The following is a 22031-nucleotide window of genomic DNA, read 5'->3' on the forward strand; positions in this document are numbered from 1 at the left end:
AAATGAGACGAAAATGTAAATGTTGCGCTTCAAAGATGAAAAGCGAGCCGCTACCCGCTCTTGTTAAGCTCATCTCGAATGTACCAAAATTAGGAACGAAGCTGGCATAATTTTGGACTCAGCACCTAATATTGTTTATTTCTCTGGCTTTATTATTAAGCTTATATATTCAGATATAAATGGGAGTACATAAATGTTTTGTTGTCCTCAATATCCGGATATGTGGAGACTCCTTCCAGGAACAGTTGTTTGATATGAGGGACACGTCTCAAACCTAAACAATGAAATCCACAACCCGTCTATGAATCCCCGGCATCGAATAGTTTTATTTGTCCTTCCAGTTTAGGATAATGATTTAATTAAGAAACAAAGTAAATTGTTTATTTATAATATATATATATATATATTACGATTTCTTTTTTTAGTAAAACGAGATTTTTTATACTACAGGCTATTGTATAGGCTATTGTATAGGTATCTGTTTTAGATGACTGCTAGAAGTTGGTTCTTGTAGCATAAACATACGCTTAAAATCGAGTAGCAGATTTTGAGATTTTAGACTGTTGACTAAAAATTCAAACTCAAATCTTATTACACCCACAACCTTTATATTGCATATTCCATATATATGTAGAGAATATATACAGACACAGATTTCATACGAGCAATATTGCTTTTCCTAAATAATCCGACTTAATAAAGCACGATCCAGTCGACATATGCGGTATATCACCGCACCCCTTATCTCGTATTGCACAAGCAATAAATGATTTGAACTTGTTTCATAATGCAATTCAATTTCACGAAGAAAATTGTTTTAAACGTATTTCAGAATCTTTGTTGTGATTTGGAATTGATTTTCAAGTGTTTGGTTTAGATTTTGTGTTGTAAAATTTTTTTTCTGCCCCTTACTTGCATCATTATAGAATTATAAGACGTAACCATTTTCTAAGAAACCAAATAAATAAAATAATAGCTTTATAACAATATAGATATTTATTGCTTTGATATAAAGAATAATTCCTTGGTAGATCTTGGAAATCCATGAAGTAACGTAACCTTGTATTTATTAATTAATCTAACAAATTACTTCAATATATTTATAATTGTTATGTGATATATTGTAAACTTTGTTGAAATTTTTATTCGACGAAAACGTAACACATCGCATTAAAAATGCGGAACATTACCCACTTCATCTATATTTTTTGCCGAAACAAGATATCTCGAGGTTATTTAAAGAAAAACCAGGATTTGTTTAGCTTACCTGGAATCTTGTATGTACTGTAATTAGTTGTTTATAAATTAACAACTGAAAACTTTAAGCAAATATCATCCTTAATAAAAACGGATTCAATTATGTAGGGAACAAAAATCCCGTGTAAATGTTTATCTTAATCAAATGACTTCATTATGTCCGCTGTAGAAGGCTATCTGTGGATCGGTGCATCGTAAACAGGACGAGATCTTTGATACTGCATTTCTAAGAAGTCAGCGCAATTTACTTTTTGCATCTCTTAGTTGCAGAGTTTATGTAAACTGTACGACAACTCACATAGTAATTTTCAAGAATTTTATATGGCGTCGGTTCTTTTTTGTGTTTCTTATAATGTTAGGTATATTTTTATCTTATATTTAACTTACCAAACATTCGTATACTAACTTAAAATTAATTTCATAAATGCGATCTCCACGCCCGCATTCAATCGAATCCTATAAACGTTTTACGCCCTCCAAAGAAAGAATACGCGATGATATTACGGAAAAAAAATTGGGAACATTTTTTAAATCTTATTCCTTAAGTGGAACAGACGATAAAAATAAATTTGCGCTTGTGGGCATTTATTGCTGAGATTTCTAGAGCCTTCGATTGGGGATACGCCATTTCCATTTTTGCTGAGAGCTTTGTAACATTTAAAATGTACTAAAATCTTTCTCTACAATATAAATATAAGAGACGAATATTCTTTCACACTTAACACATTGATATAAATAAAGTTGTCAGAGCAAGGAACGTAGGAACATATTTTAAATTGTTAGATGCTCTAAATAATGAAGGTGTTGACCAAATTATCAGATGACTCCACTTAAATTATATTACCGCCCGACACTTAAAATTTATATCATACCAAATAAAATAGATGCATCGGATTGAGTTATTAAGATTTGAGTTTTAAATTAAACTCCCTGGATTAAAGTCAGCCTGTTCCCGGTTATAATATAATTTTCTACATTTCTTTTTTGTCATTACGATTTCCATTCATTAAGATGAGAGAAGGTTTTTAACTTAAGAATAAGATTAGGAAATGTTGAGAAAGTATTTTACTACGAACTGTAACGAGAAAAGGTTATAGTCTAATATATCATATTTCTTAATTACGTCTATAAAATAACATTTAACCCTGTATTCAGACAGCATTTTATTACCGACTGTTTTAGTAAGAGGACAGCGAAACTATTGAAAAATTATAAATGTTACAGCTGTAAAATGTAAAAAGCAATCTATACGCTTGTCTATTTAATTTACTGTAGCATGTATTACAATGTAAGATTGTAGGGTGAAAATGTTACTTGTTTAACTATAAGCATAACAATACATTACTTGTTTCCGTTTCTTTAGTTATAGTCTTTATCGTCGTGTTTATACATACAAGTTTACGTATATAGGAAAATATTTGTATCGATTAAAAGTAGTGCTGTAATGAAGTTTATCGATGTTTTGATATATAGATGTATTTTGTTTTGTCACAGGCGTGTTGCGGGTAAGGTCCGGGTGCGGCGTGCCTCGACGACCTTACAAACAGGTGAGGAGACGACGCTACACAGAACATGATACTAAGGTTTGATTTTCAACTTTATTTATATTATATTATAGCACATTTTAAATTCTTAAAGTCATCAAATTATGTACTATACTTAAGCATTGCTACAGAATATTATATATTATTTTCTAACTCTAACTGTTTCTAATAAGTTACTTTTAATACGAACAGTATTTGTTTAAAGTCTTTATATATTTAAAACTTGCACTAATACCCCTTTGGTTTCATTATTATAGTGTTCTGTTCTACAAAACGTAACTATGTTTTTTTGTCATACTTCGTGTTATTCGTGTTTTGAAAGTTTCACTATAAAAAACACAGTATTTATATTGTTGCGTGTTTATTTACATTTTGTGTTAGATACAGCTGATATCTTTCCGTCGCTGCCAAAATTATACGCTTTTTATAGTGCAAGGAAACTTTTTGCCTTTAAATATGTCAGTATTAAATTTTTCTCACGTCCGTGTCAAGCTTGATGCGAGCATTTAAAGAGCCAGGTAACTTACGAAGGTGTGCACTGAATCGTGACGCGGCCGAAATTCATATATATGCATTTGCATTTGTGTCATGTGCTTTTTGGTAAGGATTTGCCGTTTTCCTTGAGGTTAACTTATATAGAGCCTTAAATAAGCACGGAGAGGACTATAATTAAAGAATTGAACTTAAAAAATAAGTACATTTATTCAGTAGGTATACCTAGCAAATGTTTCCGTTTGAACGACATAGATTTTCATGAAGCTAATTTCATTATAAATTACTAAGATTTTATTTTTATTAACATATATTATATTATAATACAGATTTGATGAATACATTACATGTAAAATATTAGAAGTTTTTAAAGCATCGTCTTTGTGGAGTAATTACGAGATTTGAGTTATTTATTCTCAGATAAAAGATACCTATAACACAATGTTACGACCGAATTTGCTTATAAATAATACTTATAATAATAAATTAATAAATTTGACCTTTTTAAAATAGAGATTGTATGTTATTTTTATTGTAAATTAAGATGAAAACTGAATAACCGTATTAAATAATATTCGAATTTTAATATATATATATATAAAAATTATAATTGAGTTGTCGTTGTTCATTATAAGAATCGATAAATTATATAGGTATAACATATGCTAATAACATTCCACCGTTTTTAGTAAAATATTTTATTTATTTTATACGAAACTACGACCTCATTGATACTTAAAGCTGTGTATCTAATATGTTATTGTAGACATTTGAAATAAACTATATTCTGTATATTATTGAACGTTTATCGAATTTAAATGTGTTAGAAGAACGCTGTGGAAATTTCAATTATAAACTAGCTATCATTCGATCTATTCCGTACTGACAAATCCCTGTGTCCTTGGTGATAAGATCAACCTCAGAATGAATACTCAATAAGACCACCAGCAGATCGTTAGTTAGTATGTTTTTTAAGTATTACTATTCGAACATTTCTATTGGGCACACTACATCCCTGTGTATGACGATTTGAATTAACTGAAGTATTAAATTGAACTGACGTAATAGCCTGATGTTACTACAATGAGTCATCTTTAAAGAATGGTCCAGAGAGACCTTCCTTTCACAGAGCTAACAATTTAATTGAGCTTAAAATTAAATTGGGATTGAAAACATATTGATTAAAGTAAGAAATTTATTACCTATTAATAATATTATACAAAAAAAATTGAGAATTATACTATATCGTGATATTAATATTGCATACATAATAAGAGTTTACGCGCTTCAATATGGAATACTGAATGAAAATGTGTTATGTAATGATGTTTGATGTTGGATGTTGGATGTGGATCGTTGTTTTGACTTTCAGTAACAACGGAGCGTTGCTAAATCTCAGTTGGAATTGCAAATGAATCGGCCGTTTACATGATGTCGTAAACTGGGTGATATGATCCAGTCAGTTTTCGCACCATTAAATTCTTGGACTTCTCCCTCGATATTGTTATTGTAAATGTCTGTCACGCACACATATACATTATTTGATCATTAATTCATAGAAACACACAAGTAAAATTATTTTTCAGACCCTGTACACAGATGTATTAAGATAATGCCAGTACATAATTTGTATATGCGTGGGAGAAGTGCTCTTGTCAGAGATAAACAACCTGACAGTGATAATGTACATACAAACTGGTCCTGTCATCGGTGCTATTGAGACATATCATTAACCAAACTAACGTGAACCTTCGAAATATATTATGATCAATTTTTCAGTGCAACTTAAATGAGGGCCGCATGTTAGGGGAAGGTCCTATTAAAATGGTTTTAATGCACCCGTACGACTGGCTTGCGGCCTGCTTTGGAATTAAGTCGTAAATGTCAGCTCAAGTACCCGGTGCCATCGTTCTACTGTCATTTACTGAGGAAAAATAAATATAGTACAAAATGTCCGACTACATTACAGTCTGATGCGAGTTAGAAAGAACTTTGACTTTGACTGCCTCCAACTTAAATAAACACGTCGGCAAACTTTAGGGAGAACGACTTAAGTTATTTCACTTCAACTTCTAGTCTCTTCAGCCTTCGAGATAATTAGTTTGTTGGCGGTTTGGGAATACTTCACCAACAACCTTATATAAGTACATTATCAAACGGAATATTCATTTAAGCGTGTGTGTATAATTTGATCTGTGTTAAATCGATCATAACGGATCACGGTTAATGTTACAAAGCTGAAAATGCTGTTTACGACCAGCATCTAGTAAAAGAGAAATCGTTAAAATAAAGAAGCCTGTAAACATGTTTTTTTCGGGTTGGGACATAAGTGGTCTGGTGCGTTCCACACCACCCATGGAACACGAAAAAAAACCGTGGCAATCGGCGCAAATCACCTATTTTATGTAAACTTCGTGACTTTGCGCCGTATCGAATGACTTATAAAGGATTTATTTATATTTGGCATCGAGCTATGTAAGAAAATAAAATGGTGGTTTCGTATAGCTCTGGATGGGAGGCGGGCGAGGCTTGGCTCGAAAATAAAATAGATAACTATTATACTTGATAACGATCAATTAAAATGGTTTAATTTAATTACTTAATATGACTAATATTTGATAAACACGTTAGATTATTAAAATCTTATACATACTGCTCACATCTTAGTTTTTTAAGTCATGTTTTTTTTTTCTATCTGAATGTCGTTAATATAAAAAGTATCAATAAGAACTGCATAAAAACAAAGAAAAATGCCTGAAGTATAATAACATAAATGTTATTTAAGATTTCGAGGGTTTGTTTATGTAAAGACGTTCTCGAAAGATCTTAAAAAGGCTTCATAATAATCTGAACAAAACTCACAATATAGACAACAATACCAACATTAATTATAATTTATATTCATACATTTATTAATCGTTGTTTAATGATTTCTTTACAGATTGCCCTGCCCGTTCACGCAAAGCTCGCTAGCCAGTTTACGACAAGGTGACTATCAGAAAGTAATATTGTTTGAAAAAAAAATCGTATTGCTGTATAGAAAATATACGAGTAATTTATAAATTGAAATAACTTTTGTATATCATATAATATACAAGAACGTACAAAGTTTTTCCTAACTTAAGCTATGGTGTTAGAAGTTCTAAATTTAAAAATAATATCTGTGACGTCAGACCTGATATCTCCTTAACGTTTCCGCAACACTATCTAATACGTTCCATAACGACCTTGCAACGATTAATACACGTGTTTAATATGAATTAAGCATTCGATGTTTATTTTTTATCACACACTTAGTATTGATAAACTATCATTAACGTCTTGTAAAATTAGCGGTTCATGATCTTTTGACACAATTACGGCCTTCAGTGATAACTGGACATTGTTTTGCACGATAATAAACTTATGTAATAGGTACATATAATGATTATTCTTGAATGTTCATATAAAAACCAGTCCAAATATATACAACCTTTATGATTTAAATGAATTCGGTAATGATAAGTTACGTTTGACAATTTATGATTCACGTTCCGATAAGAGAAAGCATCGACTCGTGTTACATACATCGAGTCTTTTATACATCGGATGTAAATGTATGTAAATAATATTATTTGACATTTACGTGCCCGTCGCTAAAATTATATTGAAGTTATTGAACATGGAACGCTTATTTTTATATTTTTATTTCGAACCTTGTATTTGATTTTCAAAATTTGGGGTACGGTGAAAAACAGTTTAAAATCTTTCATATATAAGACAGTACTCGAGACAAGACTTTTATATATTATTATTCTAAGTATTTTCTCTTATAATTGATATAATAGTCATGGGATAACTAGAAGTGATTATTTTATGTATTATCGTATACAGGCGGTAGCCTCGATTCCATTTGCGTAACTCACATGTTCGAGATAAGAAAGCGCACTTTTATTTACGCGTACAATATGGCCGACTGTTGGCCTGCACAGTTTCCAAACGTAAATATTTATAGACGAGCCCAGCACTTGTTCGTATGTTTGTTACAATCGCCTCGTATTCAGTTTCTTGTTTAAATACATTTTATAAATAACATGGGACATAAATTTCAATCTGTTAATTGAGATACCACAAAGAGATCAGATTCTCTGATTACCATATATTTGGTCAATGTATATATTTTTTCGTATACACTAAAACTTTAAGGGTCAATCATTATTTCTCCAGTTTTAAAATATTTTTTGCCGGTTCTATACTTACTTTTTTTCTAAAGCAAAACAATCCTTGAAGTCTTACATGTGCTTTTCGTGTAAGATGTGATATGGCTCAGAAAGTTACCTGCTTTATGAAAGTTTAGTCATAATCCTCATAATAAAATAGACCCACGTACCTACATAGTTCGCGTAATTTATAGATATATTTTTTTAACGACTTCTGTTGCGTTACAATAATTTTAAGTGTGGGAAATTAGTGCATTGCTGAAATGTCATATATTATTTTGACAAGTTGGTTTTCAATTACCATAATAACAGGCAAAGAATTTGTTAACACGTCTAATGACATTACTTAGTGCGCTATGTATGTTTTGCTTTTGTCATTCTGACATATTTTATAGTCGTGTCTTGTGTAAACAGAACTCGTACTTGTATAGGTGTGAAATATTGTAAGCAGATTTATTGGTTGTATAAAGCATTGTTCCCATTGACTCGACCGGTGTAAGGACGGAAGGGTGCCGCCCTTATCACCTATGTTATTGGATTACTAAGAAGTGCTGACTTCGAATTATTAGCATGGTTATAATATAGAGAAAACATTTATATACACGTGGTAGTATCTTTATATATACATATTTAATTATAATTTATCAGACTATCTCGTTTTATACGAATTGATAGCTGGTTAAATAGTATCTATGATTATTTGTGGTAAAATTAACAGACGATAAAATTAAGTTTATACACACAATAAAACGTGAGTGAGTTGCCGTCATAAAGTCTCGCGTTTTTTATTGGTGGCAACTCGATGGTCGAGTGACGCTTGCAGTTTGGTTAAACGGCAGTTTATGGCTATTTTGCCTCCATTAATCGCTTTACTACGCACCCGCACCCGTTACAGAGCTACTGTTCTAACAGCCTTCAAGCAATAGCGAGATGCCTTATATCCTCTGATTTTATTCAAAGACACCTCGATTCATATATGTATATTTAAGTCTAAAAATAAAGTTAGTTAAAGAAATATATTGCTGTTATAGCAATTATAAAAATAATTCGTGACAAATTACAAAATGAATTTTACTTGAGGTCAGAGAATGAAAAAGTTGGAATGGAAAGTGTAGTCTCATGTCGGGCGGGCGGGCGCTACGGGTGCAGTTCTAGTTCGTCCGCCCGCCGCTAGATGGAGCGTGTTCGCGCGTGTGTGCGCCGCGCCGCACACCGCCTTGCGCTGCCACTCCGCGCTCGACCGCGCTGCCGACCGCGCGCTTCTCATAGCCGCTTACACGCGAACGCGTTACGATATACGAAACTCGGTGTCACTGCGAACTATTAATATATTGTGCTACAAACTTTGAACTTAAAAATTTTCAAAAATTATTAAGCGATAGTTCTCTCCAATTTGACTTGTTCCCTGTGGTATTTGGACTGGGTTTTAATAATAATTGCTGGTGTACATCACAGACCTGGCTCGCGCTGTGCCAAAGTCAGCGTTGTCAAAGTCGCCTCGAGTGTGACCACAGCGTCTTAACCGGCTGGCAAGCTAAATCGGGAACCGCGTTTAATTTTCATGTGCTGCGCGTGTACGCTGGGTGCGATGTGCCCGCGCGCGTGAACCGCTGCCTTCTCCCCGCTCCCCCGTGGCTTGCCCGGCCGCCACCCTGTACCCTGACAACCATGTCGGGGGCCTCGGCGCTTGCGACGCGGCTGCCGTGTCGCCAGCGCCCGCCTCCGGGCACTCCGCCGGCCCGGCCTGGTGGAGCATGATGAACGGCGTCGGCGGCGCGATATACGAGGAGCCGCACGCGTCCCCCCCTGGCGGGTCACCACCGGCAGCGCCGGCCGCCGCCCCGCCGTCCGCCTCCAGCGCCTCGCCGGCCTCCGTGGGTTCCAACCCTCCTCAGCCGCTTCACATACCGGCCAAACGATATGAGCCAGAACCGGGTGTCATACGTCACGCGCAACAATCTTGGGGTTACCCGCCTGATGCACCAGGTTCCTTCGAGCACCAGTACCCTACGGCGCCGACTTATTATAATCTCCCGGTGGAGAGGGAACGGAAATCAGCGCTACCTTTCTGGCCGACGAGTGGTGGCGAGTACAAGCCGTACGCGGACGGCTGCCATCAAGGTTTCTCGCAGCCCTGTTGGAACTACCCCTACGGTGCTCCGCGGGGGGACCAGCCTCTGTCGTACGTGGGCGGAGAGGAGCGCCGGGCAGCTGTCTCCGAGGCGTCGGGCTTCTCTCATGATGCCTATGGTCTCCGGAACTACGCGCCAGAATCGGTATCTAGCGCCCCTTACCCACCTCCGAGTGCTCTACCCGGTTAGTATACAATAAATCTATTAAATTTATATATTTACAAACACTCACAATCTCGAGCTCACGTTTTTTAACATCCGTTTACTAAACTTTACTGTTTGTACTCAAAGCTGTGCTTATCGAAGGCAAAACACTTCTTAATTTGTAAACAAATAACTGATGTGAGATTCACGTTTGAGGGTTAATAATTGTACTGCACTATCATAGAATTCACTAATCTTGTATTGGCTTATATCTTAGGGACAGATGAGTAGATTTGAAAATAATGTATTATGAGTTTATCAACCTTGACCCTCGGATGGATGGCACCATTGCCCGCTAGATGGCAGTGTCACTACGCACACAGGCAAACTGCCTATCGACGTGTGCGTCACGCACACCTCGATGTACGTTTGTGTGTAGTAAAGCAGAACGTTTATCATTATCAGTAGAGTGCACGTTGCAGCAGCTTCGTTCTTGTTTTATTATAGACTGGTTTCTTTTTATTTATTTGTAATAAATGACATAACAATAATCACTACGTAATCGAATATAAATAAAAAGGAAATAAAAAACGTATGCTCTTTGCGAAGTTAAGTGTAAGGAAAAAAAGTTGTATAATAAAATTCAAATCGATACATATATCTTTTAATGCGCACCAATCAATCAACACCGTTTCCCCACCGAGAACCATAAATTTGATGAATGAACAAAACACGTGCTACAAATGTTTAAAAACGTACTGTAAGCATCATTTTATAGGCAATGTTAAACGATGTTATACAACTCGTAATAAATTAAGGTTTACGTAAAATAAAACGCTTATAAAAATATATATAACTAATAAATAAACACGACACCTGACCGTTTAGACAATAAAGGATCTTCGAGTAGTGGCTATAAACCAAATATTGCTACAATAAACACTGTTTAGGCTGATGGGACGATAAACTCCTAGGCTGCATACGAGAAGCTTGTACTACTAGATGTATATCAATTTTATGACATAATAAAACCGCGACTTCGTTGTAGTCGTGCAATAGTAAGAACTGGTTCCTTACCCAAACCACTAGGAAGCAGTGATTAGCAACCTAACGCCTTGTCAATATGAGAGTAATAAAAAGCCTTCATTCATAAATGGACGCGATAGTTCGCTTTCGATTGCCCCCTAACCATAAAGATGGGTTTATCGCATCTCTCTTACAGCAGCGGTGTAACTTGACATAATTTTGCGTTAAACTCGCATATAATAGCCCATTAAAAGGAAACAATTGTTGAAAAAGTTGTATGAGTGTACGTCACTTTATGATTGTACATTTACGGCCCACCTGAGGTTGACATTGACTTTGATTTGTGTATTTACGATTTACTAACCTTTGTGGAGACCGTTAACTGAAACCAACAAACTTAGCCTCTACTTAAGTTGGATATCTTTTTATTTGGCTTCGAGTAAGCTTTAATTTCAAACTCGCGCAATTACATATGAAGAAGAAAATAAAATAAAATTATATGCTAATTACAGGAATAAACGTCGTCGAAAATAGCAATATAAGTGGTTTGTTTAAAGCGATAATTAGGGTAACAAAGCGCAAATGTCGATCGGCTGTTCGAGGAACTTTGGACCTTAGGTTGTTACAGATAAGATTTTTTCTTGACAATCGTCATGACAAAGTATGACACAGGCCGCGGTCGGGTAGGTAAGATTTTATGATCAAACGGAACCCACACTTTTATTGTCCGTGATCGCTACCTATCCCCACATAATTGAACAACTCGACTTGTCATTATGCTCGTCGGACAATTGCTTTCCTACTCATTACAATAGAGAACTGATTTATTTCCAATTAACACTAATTTACCGATCGTCTGAAGTGCGAACGGAAGAGAAATTAGATACCATAAAAAGAACAACGGTAATCTGCATGCGAGAAGATGCCGACCATTCAAGCCTTCCTTATAAATCTAATTCGAATATAGCAATAAAATTCATGAATATATTTTACGGCTTCACTATTTATTTCTTGTAAATATGTTCAGAATGTAAGGTCGTTTACATCACGTGGGCCGGCGTTCAGTTGGTTTTTAGAGTTTTATAACAACAGGTAACGTTGTGATAGGTCAGTTACATGAAACAATTATGTGTCGAGAATTAATATAAATGCGAAACACGTTTCATGTAGTTTTTCATTCATTTCTTGTCTATGCTTTTTTTCTGTTTTGCTATCGATAAATTTAATAGAGTTTATATTTAAACTTTAAGTAATTTTAATTTAGTAGATACAACCTGTATATATATATATTAGGTTCCTATAATTACGTCTATAAAATCTGATGTATCTTTATAAAATAATATTGCGTCATGTTATAGCCTTTCAAACATCGCAGTCGTATGAAAACTCTGAAAGCGACTTACAATTATTTAGAAAAGCACTTTCTAGCATCTACTGCGTAAACGGAAACAGAAAAATGATTTCTTTAGAAACGAGCGCAGCTGGTGTTGCAAATAATTGCTTCGAGTTTTCAAATATGAAAGCTCGTCATAAAACGCTTTATTTATAATCATTAACATCTAAGAGGTACTACTGCCGGACAGTAAATAACTGTTCTGCAATCACTTGTATTGTTACTAATAAATAGGAAATGGTTCAGAAAGTTATCGAATATCGAGATAATTGCGTGTCGCATACAAAGTAACGGACGTGATCTCATCAAAAGGGCCGCCACACATAAATCGCGCTATATGCAACATCTAACGCACCGTGCATTGCCTGCAATTGTTTCTGTGTACGTTGAATAGAAATAGCTGGTTATACTTCAAACGGTCGGTCACGCAGAGCTAATGGTCCTCTGTGGCTACTTACGTTCGAAGTACCAACGCATTGTTGTTAATCTAAATATTAATAGGGTATTATTTGTAGATTTTTTGGTTGACCTTATCGATTCATTAAATAAGTTTTATAGACATAGATTGGAGAAATATATATTTTTTTTATATCAATTTTTTTTCTTGGCACAGGATCCCTGTCGATGTCCGTTGGAGTGGGAGTCGGATGCGGCTCATCAAATCCCTTAGACTGGACCGGACAAGTGACTGTGCGCAAAAAACGCAAACCGTACTCCAAGTTCCAGACCCTCGAACTAGAGAAAGAGTTCCTGTTCAACGCTTACGTATCAAAACAGAAACGATGGGAGCTAGCGCGGAATCTCAACTTAACAGAACGCCAGGTCAAAATATGGTTCCAGAACAGACGTATGAAAAACAAGAAGAATTCACAACGGCAGGCGGCGCAGGCGGCTCAAAACAACAACAATAACTCGAACGCCAACAACCACAATCACCACGGTCATCACCACGCGCCCCACCACGTGGCGCTGCACCACGCACCGCCGGCCAAACACCACCAGTGACCCGCGCCCTTCTCTGGGACTTTCACGGTATAACCGGATGAACGAACTCAAGTGTTGTGGTATAGTGGTCGGTGAGATCTCTGTGCTTAGTACCGATCTACATCTAACAGCACGTCTCAAAGTCTCCAACATAAACAATCGTATCCCACATGAGGATGTTAGCTCGTACTAAACACTGGGTCCGATCGGTTACCGTAGTTGTACCGTTTACGTAATGTGGACGCTATATGAGCGGAGTCCCAGAGAATCACTTAGTATATTGTGTTGTCGATTTGTGTATAGTATTACTTACGAAATTATCTGTAATTTTAACGAGACTAAGTATGAGTAGCTAGCGATTCCTGATACTGATGATATGTAGTAATAGCCCCGATTGTGTATTTTATAATATTATTTAAGCGTCGAAGTTTAAATAAACATTAGCGTCACTGGTGAACCTTAATGTATCTAGATAGTTTATTGACAATGATTTTTCTGTGTAAAATATTTGGTGAGACTGCTTCGTCGTTTGTATTAGTATTGCTGTACGGATGGTGGTTGTATTGATCAGTTAATCATTTATTTCGTTACCAAATTGTTGAATTACTCGGGTTGCTTTGGTGGCAGTTATGTAAATCTCTCGTAGTGCGATGGATTTAGATTATAGTCTTACTGTTCGGCGGATGTTTCTGCCGGTTAAGCCTAATACTTAAGAACGTAGCATTGACGTCGCTTTATAATCCCATGGGAATACCATTAAATGATCAAATATTTATTACTGTTTATTTTCTTATCTCATTATTCGTAAAATTTGTTATTTAAATTATCGATTTCTGACAAAGCTTTAACTCGGTTCCAGTAGAATTATTCATTAAGTTACTGTTATGAGTTTTTTTTTAAATATTGAAGTTGATGTTATAATCAATATTATTTAGATAATATGGGCAAGTGCATTAATTTTGTCCTCTATTGACTCATTGTACTGTTCGCTTAAGCCTGTCTATTGCTTTTTATTTTATTTTTTTTTGTTTTAGTTAAAATATTTTATTATTTATTTATACACAAAATATAACATTTATGTAATAAATATATTATAACTTGTATCTCGCTAGTACATCGAAATAGATAATTAGATGTGCATTGTACAGCTGTTTTTAAATTACGTCATAGATAATAATAAAATAAAATAATTAGTGATTTTCAATCAAATCAGTTTTAGAATCTAACTATGATATAACTTTACCTACCTTCCCTTTATCTTATCTATATAATGAATGTTCTTAAAGTTAGTGATTTGTCATCATTCGTTGGAAATGTATGGTTTGTTGAATAGTTTAGGTGTTTTGTACAAAATGGCGACCTCATCTAGGTAACCGAATTTCTACGTAAGTGCAGACACTCCCAGACGTACTTATGATGGTAGCAATTCGATTATACGCGTCCACAAACCAAATTTTTTTAAATGATTCATCGCTTCATAAGTATAAAACGGACAAGTGGACAATACGCTATCACGTGTACCTTACGACCGGTGGTCCGTTATCGTAAAATAAATGTATTATTAATAAAATAATAATGGCAGTTAAGATTTTTATTTCATACATCACAACATTAGTGTCGTCATAAATTGTACCTCAACTTAACGATTTAATTCACACCCAATTAAAATACTATTTGAAAAGCGGCAAAGGTATAAATGGTTTACAAAAAGTTTTTTTTATAATTAAATTCATGATGTACCCGCTCATTGGCATATCGAGTTGTCGCTTTTCAAACTTGATTATTGCTATTGTAACTTACATAAGGTATTGGTAGTAGAATTTCTTCTATATGTAATAACTAAAGGTCTCACAATTATCATTGTACAGATTAATTAATGTAGCGGATCGTCGTGCGGGGTTAGTTGATATGGATGTGCTCTCGACAGTTTTATGACGAATTTAGAAAAGAATGTATGAGAGGGAAAAAGAATTAAATATTTCGTCGTGTCTCGGCCTATTTTTTTTTTTAAATAATCCTTATAATATATGTCATTTGTTTCATTTAATACCTTTAAGATTAATTTCTCTATCGCCAGATGCCAGCTTCAGTCGTGTTAAATCATAAGGAGGCTACATCAATGAACAAAATGAAACCTACAGTGAATATTCGCCTTAAATAACGGTGCTCATTTCAATATAAATTAATTACATTCCTCTGAAGGAATTCTAAGGATAAAACTAAAAACATTGGTAATAATATTATCAATAATAATGAACATTGACACTAATCTGTAGTTTTCTGTGACCGTTATGTTATTGCTATTCAATACGAATGATCTTGGCCTCGTTTCAGTACTGAATTAAATATTAACAGATGTTTAATAGTATATAGTGAAACAAATTGAAATTCATAGTAATTAAGTAGATTGTATCCGGCTTAAAGAACTTTAATTATTCAGAACGAAAAATCACTTAAATCACTTTTAATCATGTAGATAATGACAGTTAAATTTTTACCGGAATTTCAAAAAACCCAGTTGGGTTCAAATAAAGCGTAATATACCAAATTCTTGTATGAACACATTTCAAATAAAATAAAGAGATATTTTCACTATAGTTTCATCTTTGCATTTATTAAGCCTTTAATATATACACATGACTTCCACTCTGAGTCTAGACTACCTATCGTTAATTACTCGCGTAGTTATGCATTTATATTACAACTTTAATTACACTCATCCAATCGTGTGTCATCAGCCTTATGTTTCCAGGAAGGTATGGGAAATTATTTTGATTATTATAAAAGGCATCAATAATAAGACTAAGTTATGTAATTAAGAAAGTAACAGACATCTAGGAAAGCTTAGTCACATACAATACCTGTAAGTTTCCGCAATTCTAACGTAAATAGAATTTTCCGTCATTCTAATGTTAACCGAAAGTTAATAATATTTAATATTTTTCACATATGAAAAGTTACTTGCTATGTTTGGATTTAATACAATAACTATTAAGAATCTACTTGGAAAGATGTTCTGCTAAGAATATGCTTTTATTACTTTATAACAACTTAGGTATCATATTGAGCCTTAATAAAATATACAAATATTGTATTCGAGGCTTTCATATAGTTCGGTTGGAATGATTCTGACATACACAAGGTCTCATAAAGCATATACCTAGGATCTAGGTTACCTTCTCACAACACAATAAATAATAAAATACTAAAGAATTCATGACAAAATGTATAAAATGTTTATTTATTTTATTTAGAAATATATATTGTACGCCGAACGTTGTTTCTCTACTAGTCTGGTTCAGACGTTTCTAGCGCCATCTGTTTTCGTATGTTGAATATAAAGCCATAGGCTTAGGAAATTGGACGAATACTTTAATTGAAATAAATACACTAATTTATTTGATAGCAAGTTACAGAAAAATTTAATTTTGACGACATTTATTGTTTTCTTTGTATGTATTATGTATACCTATATGAAGATTTTTACAAAGGATAATAGCTATATATAAAAAATATTTTTAATAATAAATAACAATTAAAGTTTACCAGTTTTAAATATTGATAAATATTTAAGATACTAGGGAATATCTAAGTAGAATTATTATCTTTGATAAACATGTTTTAAAAATTTGTTATTTTACCTATATTTAAATTTATTTTTGTTATCTGGACAATATATTGTAAGCTACGGTTTCTGAACGAGAACACGTGTTTTTAATTTATATTAAGCGTTCCTCGCTCAGTTTACTTATCTGGATGAATGAAGAGATTTATACTTAAACGAGGGATTAAATGTTGATATAAAAAAGACGGCCATTGTAATGCCATAGACTAAAAGAGACACAAGATTCTGATAAGTGAAAAAGTTTACCTTCGATGTAGTTAGAAGGTAGTTGGTATTTTCTAGACTGGAGGTGCGATGTTTATATTGAAGTGTGATAGCTGATGATCGAGTGAACGCTCCATCTTATGATGGCTCCGGCAGTGATTTTTTTAAAAAGCAACCTTATTTTTAGGTTTAGTAGAGTTGGAATTTGCAGTGATTACACATGTCCAGTTGGCTTTTAAGCGAAAGTAAATAGTAAGTCTAGCAAGATATAAATTAAAACGGTGAAAATACAGTAGAAGTTTGCGTCTATTGATAATATTTTCATCAAGCCATCCACATTAGAATGAACATGGTGTTGAGGAAAGGGTGTTATCTGTGAAATGATATTTAAGGTAAGATAAAAATAATTGGTTGAGGGAATAGTAAACATGTTATAGAAGAAATATATCGGACTAATGTTAGTTAATGTGTGAGAACTGAGAAGGGGCAATACAAGGCAGCTTTACTGGTCTTGTAGCAGATAATAGTCTAGACATAGCGAACTATTCCTAGATCATTTAAATATGAGAAGAAACAATATTATTCATATTACAAACAATAGGCAAGGTTTACATTTTAGATATTTATTCAGAAACTAACGTCTCAATAGAAAAACAGTAGAACCTGATGTAAGATAGGTATACCTAATTGTACATATAATAAAATATAGTTAAGGGGTTACCGGTTGTAAATAAGTAGTTACAATATGAAGTGAAAAATTAAGTGATCCAATCAGTAGGCAAAATAAATAACATTTAATAAATGCAGATCTTAATATTCATCTGTATAATAAAATTATTATTTTTTTTATATAAATAAACTAAATTAAAACAGGTGGATACCTGTTTCTTAAAATCGAAAATCCAACCAAACGTTAAACGCTAAGCAATTATGATTTCATTTAATTTTTATTATTTAATCACTTTATTATTATTACCGGTTATTATAAAATGTTAACAAAGCTCGTTAAATGAGCTCGTTTGTTGTTACTTTTAATAGGTACATCAGAATGTGCGTTTTAAAATTTTCATAATAATTTTTGGGACTTTTATTCGAGCAATTTATTTATTTTGATAATCTGTGAGGTTCAGTGATACAGATCGGAGGTTCAGTTTCTTCAGGGCCATTGATTTTTTTTATAATAAAAAGTTAGTGTTTATTTTTTTGTCTTAAGTTTTCGGGTTGGTATTTAAGGGGTGAAAAAGAGGCTCTGAATTGAGCTGTATTTTTTGATATTATAATTTTAACGACACTGTCAAAATTCCTCAGGAAAATATTGACTGAATGTCTTTTATACTTTGATAAAAAAAATGTCCTTGGTTTAGTTTGAATGAATCGTCTCCTCTTTACTTGTTATCTTAGAAATTTTTTACAGTGTTCCCAAACATTTTTATTTTATGAAGCTTTCACTATTTACTGTCATACTAGTCGCCTGCCACTGAGCAAAGATAAGAAAGAGTCTATTTCTTTGGTAAAGGTTATGAATACCATCGGCGTCTCAGGAAATTATAAAATCTCTTGCCGCTCATACCACAATCAGGACTATGGTAACCGAAATAGGAATTGAGATTGGGAATCGGATTTTTGATCTTAATAGGGAAATTCGCTACAATTTTCACGTTTGGTAGATATGTGTATTTATCCATAGTTCTGAAGTTGTTATTAATGAAGAGGTTGTTGTCCTCTATTCGGTATAATTTGTTTCTTATATTCTAAATTTTACGTTGCTATACCAACACGAGTCTGTTGCTGTATGCTTATTAGTTACGTAGATGACCCTGGACATAAAGATGGTATTGTTTTGTTTGAGTGGTATTACAATAAGAACTGCCTGTAGGATTTTAGAAACTTTTTTTATCTTAATTATTACCTTTAAAACTAAATTTTATAATCATTTTTTAAAGAATTGGGTGTATTTGTGTTTTCTTCATAGGCTAACATTATTATATTTACTGATTCCTATTCATATCTAGATTTTAAGTTTTACGACCGATCATTGAACATTTTTGTTTCGATATAGCTGAACTTTATCACAATCAATTCAGTGATAATTTTTTGATTTTTTTGTGTTCCTTAAGATCAATAATTTTTGATTCGCTTTTAGATTTTTATTTTGTGTGAATGGATTGGAAAAAATCTTGCCAACCCTACCATTTCGCATTAAAAAGCAAAGATAAAGCTCACAGTCCCCGCAGACAAATTTAATCCTATTCATTATAATGGATGCCGTAGTTTTTGAGTTGAAATGACATTTACAAATGTCACACTGACATGTCTCTTAATATTTTCAATTAAACTATAAGTTCTAACAAACAAAAACGTTGATATTAGCAAAATATTCCACGATTCCAATGCAAATGAAGCCATAGTACATAAAAAATATCTGTATGTGATATTGATTTCCAATGAGTTTATACAGACAAACTGGGAACTCGGTAATAATTAATTATATATAGGGAAAATAATACAGTGCATTCATATAGACTTTGGACAGCACTTTAGAAGGAATTTAGGAAAAGCTTTTCAGTTTCAACCAGATAAAACTGGTTTGGGGACCCTTATCCACGACCTTATCTATTGTATAGGAACGATCATCAAGTCTATGAGTCGTTACCTGAATAAAGTGAGCTGATGACCATTGGGGACCACAAGCTTTTGTTACTGTTGACTTTAAAATAGAATCAGTCAGTTAATATCAATAATAATTACGATTTATTGCACTTTTATTTAATGTATTTGTATAACGAAATCATCTTATATAAATTTCAGATGAGGAATATATTAAAATCACCTCCCCAACAGTTTCAAATTCACTTCCTACAAGGTTATATTAATTTTATTATAGATAATATAATATTCGTAAATTAATTTTAAAGTAACACTTAAGTGTTAAATAAATAAAATAGATAAATATGTGAAGTAAATAATAATAATACTTACTTAGTGTGCTTTTTTATATTAAATACTTAGAAGTACGGATATTTAAGAATCATTTTATAATATTTTTTATTTTTATTAATACTATTAATAGATTGTTAGAGTAAAAAGTTACAATTAATATTTTAATCTTACTTACGTTAATGAATACATCTTACTTTTACTAAACTGTGTAAATACCTTTAACGTACCAACCCTATTCAGTATTTACAATTAAACATAAAATCACAATAAAACATATAAGAAAAAATAATTCCATTATAAAAGAAAAAAGGAACACCCACTCGTATTTCAATGATATTATAGATCCAGATACATTGTAGCAATGTAAGTTTGAACCTACCGGTTATTCTGAAGCCTCCTCAATTAGCATTTAGATGAACTCACCGAGACAACTTTATATCGACAACCAATTATAAGAGAGCCGCACATTCCTTTGAAACGCATAAAAATGGTGCACGGTTTGAGTGTCGCGTCGGTTCAAAGAAAACCGGTCGCTCGCGATTAAAACGTCCAATCCCGATTGGTCACTGGTTTTACATTAAAGTCTTTATTATATAGGTAGACAATATTTTTTTTACACATGCGAATGTAATCCCTCGATGCTTGAACAGGATTATCAACAACAAAGTAGAGTACGAAATAAAAAGAAATAATAATGTCAATTCTTTAATGTTACGGCACGTTTACTAAGTATAAAAATGAAAGAAAATAATATATGAATATAAACTATTTCTATATATTCATAGATATAATAAATAGCTATAACATATTTGCAAAACATAAGATAATACTAGGATATAGTGCAAGAATTATTATCTGGTAGATTTTGCCACTGGTTTAGATTCTATAATTTGTATTCTAACTATTTATTAAGACGTATTATCGTCATAATTTTCATTTTCATTAATACATAAACGATAGGAAATATAAGATGTGTAAGTATATATTCTTCTTATAGTCTTACTTATAACACTGTATGTATTTGTAATGAAAAGCTCCATTGCTCAATTGGGGTTAAAAAAGTCTCGAACCATACAAAGAAGACAAGATAAACAGAGGAGCGGGAAACGTTTATCAGATAATGTAATTTTGTACGTCCGGGACACCTCGGTACACTTAACGTAATTGAGTACGCCTCCCTTCTATTAGGCAAATCGAATCTCGCCTCCTCTCTACGTAATATCAACATCATTTTCCGTGCCAAGTATTCAATTTACGTAAATAAAAAGCTTCAGTAAAACACGATAGCTCAATTTATTTTGCAAAATCGGTAACATCGTATTAAAAACAAGATCTCTATTCAATGTCGATACCAAATAAAAATACCTACCGATTGTATCTGAATGATACAATTATATCGTATTGTTCTACTGATAAAATTTACATTCTGTTAGGATGTTATAAATATTGGATACAAATATTATTTTTCGTGAACAATAAAGTATAAAAATGTCTCTCCCTTTTTTATATATCCGTCCCCTTCTGGCGACTGTTCGCACGTCCGAGGACTATAACGTTTGATGGTCTACTCTCCAATGCTGGTACAGACGATATAAAGCAAGATGTACGACTGCGCTCTGGGCGACGCCTATATTTCCTAAACATCTTTCGGCGTTATATTATCGAACGCTGTAGCCTTGTCGGTGCGTACATTTCTCGTTTCACATCAAATGATTCACGTGCGAATAGTCTTAGAGAATGTTATATATTTTATCTGTATCAATAATTAGTTACAATGATTCTTTTCTTTTTTAAATTTTATTATTCTCTAATTTTGTAATGATTCATATTACCTATTGAGTTGAATTTTAATCAATATGTATTATAATGTTAGATACGTCACGACAAGCACACCGCATATGACAATATGCAACACGGCAGCGGTACGTTACGGAGCGGATAGCAATTCTATCAACAACCTATAAACCGCAACCTTTCTTTGTCTTGCTTCTTAATATTATCGTGTCGAGGAGTGAGACGGGAATCTACGAGTTTAATGGGCCGTTACGCGAGAAAAAAATCAGTTCGCATTCGCGAGCGTAGATACGCGAG

General features: G+C 33.4%; 1 protein-coding gene across 3 annotated transcripts in view; it reads left to right on the forward strand.

Moving 5' to 3' along the window:
* The window catches only part of LOC116769180 (homeobox protein abdominal-B-like), a 58991-nt gene extending 45047 nt beyond the window's left edge, over positions 1–13944 (forward strand). For 2 of the 3 annotated variants that reach the window (XM_061529500.1, XM_061529499.1), the window contains 4 exons: positions 2752–2840; positions 6235–6281; positions 9206–9808; positions 12801–13944. In XM_061529500.1, coding sequence (XP_061385484.1) covers positions 2830–2840; positions 6235–6281; positions 9206–9808; positions 12801–13192 — 1053 coding nt within the window. In that variant the 5' untranslated portion in view covers positions 2752–2829 and the 3' untranslated portion in view covers positions 13193–13944. The remainder of the gene's footprint in view (positions 1–2751; positions 2841–6234; positions 6282–9205; positions 9809–12800) is intronic. The other variant, XM_061529501.1, reaches the window with a different exon arrangement.
* The last annotated feature ends 8087 nt before the right edge of the window (positions 13945–22031 follow it).

The sequence above is a fragment of the Danaus plexippus genome, chromosome 5 (genome assembly GCF_018135715.1).
Source record: "Danaus plexippus chromosome 5, MEX_DaPlex, whole genome shotgun sequence".
Classification (NCBI taxonomy): Eukaryota; Metazoa; Arthropoda; class Insecta; order Lepidoptera; family Nymphalidae; genus Danaus; species Danaus plexippus.